Source organism: Ovis aries, chromosome 15 (genome assembly GCF_016772045.2).
Source record: "Ovis aries strain OAR_USU_Benz2616 breed Rambouillet chromosome 15, ARS-UI_Ramb_v3.0, whole genome shotgun sequence".
Lineage (NCBI taxonomy): Eukaryota > Metazoa > Chordata > Mammalia > Artiodactyla > Bovidae > Ovis > Ovis aries.
Window position 1 is genome coordinate 79,454,419 of NC_056068.1, and position 9,566 is coordinate 79,463,984.

A 9,566-nucleotide genomic window follows, 5' to 3' on the forward strand; every position below is an offset into this window, starting at 1 on the left:
CGTAATGCACAGGAAATGCTTAGCCCAGAACACGCAGTGAGCTCACAGAAAAAGAAGCAATCCTTCGATCATCATTTGCATCTTGCAGAAAGGACAGCATTGAGAATGTCACAGTAGAACAAGACTGCAGGCTCGCAGGTGTCCTGAGGAGTCCCTGCAAGGCCCGCTCCCGAGGCCCCGCTCCTTTACATGCAGAGATCCTGAAATGGGCGGGTGGCCAGGGAGGAAGGTGGCTCTGTGACTCTGATCCCAGAAAATGTAGAAAGGAGTCAAGACAGAAAGGCTAAAGGCCAAGGAGATTGACTCAGATGAGAAGTTGAAATTGTCCCAAGTAGAAGACCCAGAAGTAGAGAGAATTTCACCTTGGATTTGTCCTGCAATGGAGAATGCAGCTGAACACAGGCACACATGGCCCGCACCATCAGGTGACCTTGAGAGTGAGGTGGAGAAAGAGAAAGCATGGGTAGACACACACGCCCAGGGGTGTGCACGGGCATGCAAGCATCTCCACAGAGATGTAGGAAACGGGCACACAAGCAACGCACAAATGCACGCTGACTCACACAGATTCACGCACATTTACAGGCGCAGACTCACACGTACGCAGACATACCCAGGAATCCAAAGACCGACTCCTGCACACACCCAGAGACCCACACACCCGTGTACGTGGGCGCCCCAGACATCCTTGAACATGCTCCCCGGGCCCCACGTAGAGCCACACCCCCAGGCAGTCTCTCTCACTCTCCCTCTCACCACCCAGGGCTCTCTGCCCTCTGAACACCAGCTGGCAGTCTCAGCTTCCTGCCTCATCAACCTCCAATCCTTTCTTCAACGAAGCTAAGCGCAGGAACACTGTTCTGTCTCAGTGACCCCAGGACCCAAGAAGATGGAAGAAGCCGGGGAGACCCGGGGCTGGAGAGCCAGCCCTGGAGCCACCTGGCTGCACACGGCCTGACTTGGGCCCCGAGCCCCTCGGGGAGTGAGGCAGCTCCCTGCTGAGACGGTGGCCCCTCCAGGGAGGGGAGGGAGGCTGGGGACAAGTGAGGGGACGCAGGATGGAGGGCAGCGAGGAGGACAGCCTCCCGTGAGGATACGGTCGGGGAGCCGTCTCGGAGAAAGCTGTGGCCTTTGAACTAACCCACGGAGAAAAGGGGCCACTACCTGAGGTGAAGGACCGATGCTGAAGCTGAAGCTCCAATCCCTTGGCCGCCTGATGCGAAGAGCTGACTGTCTAGAAAAGACCCTGATGCTGGGAGAGACTGGGGGCAGGAGGAGAAGGGGACGACAGAGGGTGAGATGGCTGGATGGCATCACCGACTCAGTGGACATGGGTTTGAGTAAACTCCGGGAGTTGGTGATGGACAGGGAGGCCTGGTGTGCTGCGGTCCACGGGGTCGCAAAGAGTCAGACACGACTGAGCGACTGAACTGAACTGAGCTGAACTGAACATGAGGTGAAGACGACACGGAGCTGGAGGTGGCATCCATCCCTTGAGGAGGTTTCTCCGCGCACCATGTGGAGACCCCTGGTGGGACCTCCCGTCTCCACCCACTTCTTAAATCCACCATGTGGCCTCCATTCTGGAAAGTCACCACTTCCGACACCGCCCCACATGCCTCAGTCAATCCAGACCAAGAGGGCCAGTTGCCCAACTGCTCACCAACGGCTTTCTTCCACGGGACCCTGGGAAAGGGTCTTCTGGAGCCAGACACCCTCTCCTCAGCCTGGCCCACCTCCACCCCCAGCCAGCACTGCAGCCAAACACTCCAGCACCCCAACCCCCCGACCCTCACCACTCAGCCATCCTGCTCCAGCTTTTAAATCCTCAAAGACCCAGTCTGGGCCCCACAAAGCCGAACTGAGAGCTTCCTAGATTTCCCAACCCCGAAGAGTCCTCCAATATGTGCAATGAAGAAAACAGAGTCAGGAGATGCTGTGAGAAGTGTAGTTTTTATGACGTGGACAAGCGAGGGGCAAGGGGGCCAGGGGTGGGGCGGGGTGGCCAGGATGGTGGAGAGGCAGGGTCTCCACACCTCTGATTTAGAAGGCGCAGACGAAGGGCAGCCGCCTCTGGCATGAAGCTCGTCGCCAGTGACCCCCTGGTGGCAGAGAGCACAGTGATGTCAGTTGCCCATCTGAGTGTGTCCCCCCAACCCCCACCGTCAGGCACCTCACAGGTCACCTTTCCCCAGCAATCTGAGGGCCGTATGTCTCCCCATGTCCAAGCTAGCCACGATCACTGATCTCTTCCCTTGCATAGACAGGGTGCTAAGGGCTTCCTATGGACTGTCCTTCCATCCTCACAGTGATGCCAAGAGGTCAGGGCAGTCAGCACTCCCATTTCACACATGGGGAAAACTGAGGTTCAGGGGAGTGATAACCTGCTCTGATCTCAGCAGACAAGTGGTAGAGCCAGTTGAGGACCTCGGCCACCTGACTCCAGCCTGTGTGGTCTTCGGCCCTGTTCTAAACTCCCTTACATCGGGCAGCCGAGCTGTTGGGAGCTGGGGAATCATCTGTCAGCTGGCCCTAGTTCCCACATCTTTCCCGTGTCCCTCGGCCACACCTCCCGTTCCCGAGTATCCCTCCCGTCTGTCCCACACTCACTCCTTGTCTCCATCCCATCAGAGGAAGGGAAGGAGCCTCTCTGAGTCTGGAGGACACAGAGCCCCCAGCCCCGTCCAGGACCCCTCACTGTGGCTCTGAGGATCCCTGCCCCTCAGCCCTGCTCACACACAGGGCGGGGTTCTCTAGTGGGGGAGGGTATGAGGGGAGGCGTGTCTGTGCAGCTCACAGAGACGTGTGTGCGAGTCCACCCCTCCACCTTGTCTGGGCGCCTGGCCCCCTCACCTCTGGTGCACAGGGTTATGCAGTGGCCTCTCCCATTCCCAGGCTGCCCTCGGGCCCAGTATCCAAAATTCCAGCGACTCCCATCGGTCCAGCGAAATCTCCTGCAACGGGACTAGAGAAGAGAGAGGCTGGGTCAGAGGGTGGAGGTCCAGGAAGACAGGTGCTGGGGCTCCTGAAAGTCCCCTCAGCATCCCTCCTGGACACTGTGTCTATAATCTCCTCTCGCTGTGTCACCTGGCTAGGACCCCCCGTACAGACACACGCCTGAGCGTTTTCAGGCAGTGACATGGAAGAGCAAACATCGCTTCCAGCTCTCAGGCACAGCAGGCTTCTCAGACTTCACTGAGCAGACAGTCTCCTAGCGATCTGGTGGAAATGCGGATCCTGATTCGGGAGGTCTGGGGTGCGGCCCAGGATCCTGTATTTCTCCAACTACCAGGTGATGTTGAGACTCTGGTCCCGGGACCACACGTGAGCAGCAAATGTGACAGCGCTTATTCAGGCACAGCCCCCGGGTCACTCTGAGAGAAGGACCCCCTCAGAGATGAGGACACTGAAATACGGAGGCAGGCATTCAGCCACTAAGGGACCAAGCTGGGTGTGAACTCTCGTCTCCTGATCCAGTGATCTGCTAATTAACATTTCACAGCCAGCTTTGGTGGAAAGTGTGAGGCAGAGGAAAGAAAGAACCCCAATTTATAATAATTGTCCACTTCTCTGGTGTAAATGCATCCACCATGGCCGATTTCAAGCTGCAAGAGAGAAGCCCCTGAACATGGGTGAGGAAGAGAAGCGCTCAGTCATCACATCTCCTAAGTCAGCACAAGCCAGCTTCCGGGCCAGGATGAGGCTCGATGGGGGCAGGTGGTGCCTTGAGGCTCTCAGAAACGACTTCCCTTGTGGCCCAGTGGTGAAGAAGCTGCCTGCCCTTGCAGGCGCCATGGGTTCGATTCCTGGTCCTGGAAGGCCCCACGTGCTGCAAAGGAGCTAAGCCCTGGCATCAAAGCTACTGAGCGAGGTCTCTCGAGCATTCGCAGCAGCTGTGAAGGCCGACACCCTAGAGCCCACGCTGTGCGTCATGAGAAGCCGGTGAGAAGCCAGCGGTGAGAAGCCTGAGGCAGCAACCCCCACTGGCGGCAACTAGAGAAAGCGGAGGTGCAGCGACAGAGACCCAACATCGTCCTAAATAATGAAAAATGTAAAACAATAGTGGATTCACTTTGCAGTATTAAACCACCTTTAAAACAAGACCTGAGAACTGACCCTCACTTACCCTGCCCCTGATGACGCCTCCGATCCAGACCTGTGACTGGTTGGTCCTTCTTGCCCAGCGTCTCACCCGATAGTCAAAGCGGTAGCTGTGGATGGAGACGAGGTTGCCTCGGTAGCAACGCCTGCAGATTCTCTGCAGAGAGACGAAGTGGGGTAGAAACTCACTGTTTCCTTGCAAGGCGAGACCCGCCCACATCCTTTTCCAGCTCAGAAATCAGGGGTCTATAGCCCCTCTGAATCCCATCTCTTGCTTCTTTATTCGATGTCAGGAACTTCTGGCAGTAAAGAGTAATAATACTCAGAATAACTAAAAGCGCCATTTAAAAAATGTTTTTACATTATTTTTATATGGAATTATTCAATTGTATACAAAATAACATTATATTTGAAAGATGTTTAAAGCGGTTATTCACTTGTTCCGGCCTTTACTTTTCATCTTGATCTCCAAGGTCAAATGCTTTGTTATTTTCTTTTAATTTGCAGTTGGAGGATAATTGCTTAACAGTGTTATTTTGGTTTCTGCTGAACAGCAATGTGAATCAGTCACAAGGACACATAAATCTCCCCCCTTCTGAGCCTCCCCCCCACCCCCAGGGCCAGCGCTTATGGAGAACCTACAATGACCCAAGGACCACTCTCCCTTCATGGATCACAGCACTGTCCTGGCAAAGGAGTTTGTGTAACTCAATGAAGCTCTCAGCCATGCCATGTGGGGCCATCCAAGACGGAGGGGTCACGTGGAGAGTCCTGACGAAACCTGGTCCACTGGAGGAGGGAATGGCCAACCGCTCCAGTACTCTTGCTATGAAAACTTCATGCACAGTATGAGAAGGCAAAAAAATAGGACACTAGAAGGTGAGACCCTGGGTTGGAAGGTGCCCTGTATGCAGCTGAGGAGGAGTGGGGGGCAATTACAATAGTTCCAGAAAGAACAAAGCACCTGGGCCAAAGCAAAGACGTTGCTCAGTTATGGGTTCATCTGGTGGTGAAAGTCTGATGCTGTAAAGAACAGCATTGCATAGGAGCCTGGAACGTTAGGGCTGTGAATCAGGGTAAGTTAGGCTTGGTCAAGCAGGAGATGACAGGAGGGAACCTCAACATGTCAGGAATCGGTGAACTGGAATGACGGGAATGGGCACATACAAGTCACATGACCACCGCGGCAGCTGCGAAGGCACGGAGCCCTGGAGGAAACGGAGTAGCCCGTAGCCGTGGTCTCGGGCGGGACTGGAAAATGACAGAAAGATCTCTGTCTCCAAGGCAAGCCACTCAAAACGATACTAGTACAAGGCTGTGCCCCAAGCACCAATGCTGAAGAACCTGAAGTTGACCAGTTCTACGAAGACGTATAGGACCTCCTAGAACTAATACACAGAAAGTGACGTCCTCTTCATCAGAGGGTACTGAAATGCAAAAGAGAGAAGTCAAGAGACCCTGGAGCAACAGGCAAGTTTGGCCTTGGAGTACAGAATGAGCACGGCAAAGGCTGACAGAGTCTCGTCATGCAAATGCACTGGTCACAGCATCTCCCTCTTCCAACTAAAGAAACGATGGCTCTACCCGTAGGCACCACCACGTGGCCAGCACTGAAATCAAATTATATTCTTTGCAGCCAAAGATGGAGAAGCTCTATACAGTCAGCAAAAACAAGACCAGGAGCTGACTGTGGCTCAGATCATGAACTCCTGATTGCCAAATTCAGGCTTAAAATGAAGAAAGCCGGGAAAACCTCTTAGGCGATTCAGGTAAGACCTAAATCAAACCCCTTATGATTATACAGTGGAGATGAAGAATAGATTCAAGGGATTAGATCTGAGAGACAGGGTGCCTGAAGAACTATGGATGAGGCTCATAACACTGTACAGGAAGCGGTGACCAAAACCATCCCCAAGAAAAAGAAATGCAGTAAGGCAAAGTGGTTGTCTCAGGAGGCTTTACAAATAGCTGAGGGAAGAAGTGAAGCAGAAGGCAAAGGAGGAAAGGAAAGATATACCCACCTAACTGTGGCGCTCCAGAGAATAGCAGGAGAGATAAGGTCTTCTTAAACGAACAATGCAAATAAGCAAAGGGAAAGAGTAGACAGGAAAAGAGTAAAGATTTCTTCAAAAAAATTAGAGATATCAGGGAACATTTCATGCAAAGATGGGCAAACTAATGGACATAAATAATAAAGATCTAACGGAAGTAGCAGAGATTAAGAACAGGAGGCAAGACTACACAGAAGAACTGTGCAGAAAGTCTTAGTGACTCGGGTGGCCACTCAACTAGAGCCACACACCCCGGAGTGTGAAATCAAGTGGGACTTAGGAAGCATCACCACGAAAAGCTAGGTGAGGTTGTGGAAAACCCTGAACGATGATGCTGCTAGAGTGCGGCACTCGATCAGTTCAGTTCAGTTAAGTCGCTCAGTCGTGTCCGACTCTTTGTGACCCCATGGGCGGCAGCATGCCAGGCTTCCCTACCCATCACCGACTGCACTCAGGATGTCAGCAAATTTAGAAAACTCAGCAGTGGCCACAGGACTGGAAAAGGTCAGTTTTCATGCTTATCCCAAAGAACAGCAATGCCAAAGAATGTTTAAGCTACCATACAATTGCGCTCATTTCACATGCTAGCAGGGTCATGCTCAAAATCCTTCAAGCTAGGCTTCAGCAGTGTGAACCAAGAACTTCCAGATGTACAAGCTGGATTGACAAAACGCAGAGGAATCAGAGGTCAAATAGCCAACATTCATTGGATCATAGAGAAAAAAAAGTGCGTTCCAAAAAACATCTACGCCTACTTCATTGACTACACAAAAGCCTTTGACTGTGTAGATCACGACAAGCTGTGGGAAATTCTTAAAGAGGTGGAAATAACAGACCACCTTACCTGTCTCCTAAAACACCTGTATGTGGATCAAGAAGCCACAGTTAGAACTGGACTTGGGACAACAGACTGGTTCAAAATTGGGAAAGGAGTACGTCAAGGCTGTATATTGTCACCCTGTTTATTTAACTCATATGCAGAGTACCTCATACAAGATGCAGGCTGGATGAATCACAAGCTGGAATCAAGAATACCAGGAGAAATATCAACAACCTCAGATATGCAGACAATATAATTCTAATGGCAGAAAGTGAAGAGGAAATGAAGAACCTCTTGACGAGAGTGAAAGAGGAGAATGGGGAAAGCTGGCTTAAAATTCAATATTCAAAAAGCGAAGATTATGGCATCTGGTCCCATCATTTTTTCGATAGAAGGGGGAAAAGTGGAAACAGTGATAGATTTATTTTCTTGCGCTCCAAAATCTCTGCAGACGGTGACTGCAGCCAAGAAATTAAAACATGTTTGCTCCTTGGAAGAAAAGCTACGACAAACCAAGGCAGCAAATTAAAGAGCAGAGACATCACTTTACCACCAAAGGCCCATAGAGTCAAACCTATGGTTTTCACAGTAGGCATGTACGGGGGTAAGAGTTGGATCACAAAGAACACTGAGTGCCAAAGACGGATGCTTTCATCTTGCAGTGTTGGAGACGACTCTTGACAGTCCCTTGGACTACAAAGAGATCTAATCAGTCAATCCTAAAGAAAATCAACCCGAATAATGATTTGAAGGACTGAAGCTGAAGCTGAAGCCGAAGCTCCGATACTTTGGTTATCTGATGCAAAGAGCTAGCTCACTGGAAAAGACTGACCCTGGGAAAGATTGAAGACCAAAGAAGAAGGGGGCTGCAGAGGATGATGCTTGGATGGCATCACTGACTTAATGGATATGAGTTTGAGCAAACTCCAGGAGATGGTGAAGGACAGGGAAGCCTGAAGTGCTACACTCTATGGGATCAAAAAGAGTTGGACACAATTTAGTGACCGAACAACATCAGATATTCTAAATACTTTCCGTGTGTTAGTTAATCCTCACCGTAACACTCTAAGAGGTGGCATCATGCATCTCCATTTTACAGATGAGGATACTGGAGACCTGAAAGGTGAAGTGACTTGCCCAAATAAAACAGCTGATGAGGCAGAGCCGGGACACAACACAGGTGTCTCCCACACCAAAGCTTTTCATCTAAACCAGTGGCTATCCTATCAGCGTGTAATTTCTAGACGGACAATCTCATCACCTAGGAATTTGTTATAAACCTTTACACCTCGGATTTACTAATATAGAAACTGAAGTGATGGGGCCCAGAAATCTGTGCTTTAACAAGACTTCTGCTGGATACTAGGCTTAGAGAACCCCTAGTCTAAATAATAGAGAGAGAAGGCTGAATCCACTCTGGTCTCCGAATTCCTTGGGTGTGGCCTCACTGCCGCTTACCTGAGCGTGGCAGAACCTTCTTGGAGTCCGCACCATCCTGTAGTGGCAGCTCTTGCACTCAGGACCACCAGGAAGTTGCACTGTCTCCTCTTCCTTGGGGCACTGCACGTCCTCATCTAAGTCATCTGGGTCTAACTCACAGTCGCCCTCATCGTCGTGGGCGTCCTCGGCCTCCTCTCCCCCCGAATCAAGCACCTCACCACTCAGGGCCAGCTCTCCTTCCTGTCCCCCTGAGCCTTCCAGATCCTGGCTCAGGTCTGCCTGTGTCTGCGGACTGCCCATATGGGAGGCATCCTTCTCTGCAAAAAGAAATAACCCACCATCAGACCAGGTACCACCTTCCTCCAGGACCACGGACAGCTCTGATGGCTCCACTCAGTCTTCCTAGGGACCCCTTCTGGACCAAAGACTGGAAGGATCCCTTGGGGGTTGGACGGGCCAGAATTCTTGCATCACACACACACAAATGCATGAGAACCTGATGCCAGCTGACACCACGTACGGGTAATTTGGGAGTGAGAGATGTGAGAAGCCCTCCTCTTCACAGGTGGGTGTTTTTCCTTGCAAAGGAGCCCTGGGGAAAAGTTCAGGTCACAGCTCTGGGTCCAGCAGAAATCTAACTAGAGAGGGGCTGGGGCAACTGAGGGGCCTATGGCCCTGGACCCGCAAGAGCCAAAAACGATGCAGGAAAGAAGAGACGAAAATGTTTGAGAAGGGAAGGGGAGCACTCACCCAGGTAGAGAGCAGAAACTGTCCCCAGCAGGAGAAGGGGCAGCAGCAGGCAGCCTTTCATGTCCCTGCAGTCTTGTGACAGACACTCAACTCCACGTTCCCTCCTGGGGACTTGCCTTGTGTCTGCAGGGTCCCTGGAACACAGTGGAGAGGCAGGGTCTGCTCAACTGGTAGATTGAAGGGCAAAGCAGAGAGCTTCCTTGTCCCCCAGCGAACAGACCCCGAGCTGGAGGATCAGGGGAAGAACAGGGGCTCGCCAGCTCAAGTCCCTTTCCCTGAGAGCGCCTCACTGCTCCCTGGGACAGCACGCAGCTCAGACCGGCACTCCTGCAGGAACAGGCGTGCTCACCTTCAGGGTCAGAGTCAGGCCCACTGGGGAAGAAGGGGCAGGACAGTGGTCATTA

At 52.0% G+C, this 9,566-nt stretch overlaps 1 protein-coding gene across 1 annotated transcript; it reads right to left on the reverse strand.

Moving 5' to 3' along the window:
• Nucleotides 1–1,934: 1,934 nt before the first annotated feature.
• LOC101105022 (proteoglycan 3-like) lies at nucleotides 1,935–9,316 on the reverse strand. Its single transcript, XM_027979084.3, has 5 exons — nucleotides 9,163–9,316; nucleotides 8,431–8,729; nucleotides 4,127–4,258; nucleotides 2,854–2,965; nucleotides 1,935–2,102 (listed from the first exon to the last, which is right to left on the reverse strand). Exons 1-5 carry the CDS (start codon nucleotides 9,221–9,223, stop codon nucleotides 2,044–2,046), a joined length of 663 nt encoding a protein of 220 aa, XP_027834885.1. The 5' UTR covers nucleotides 9,224–9,316; the 3' UTR covers nucleotides 1,935–2,043.
• Between the last annotated feature and the right edge of the window lie 250 nt (nucleotides 9,317–9,566).

What these genes read in the sequence shown, in the direction of transcription:
- LOC101105022 (XM_027979084.3), bottom strand. Translation starts at nt 9,223, where the DNA reads ATGAAAGGCTGCCTGCTGCTGCCCCTTCTCCTGCTGGGGACAGTTTCT. An exon ending in GAAGGTTCTGCCACGCTCAG is followed by an intron (nt 4,259 to 8,430) that starts GTAAGCGGCAGT and finishes GTCTCTCTGCAG; the next exon opens with AGAATCTGCAGGCGTTGCTA. An exon ending in CATAACCCTGTGCACCAGAG is followed by an intron (nt 2,103 to 2,853) that starts GTGAGGGGGCCA and finishes CTCTGCCACCAG; the next exon opens with GGGGTCACTGGCGACGAGCT.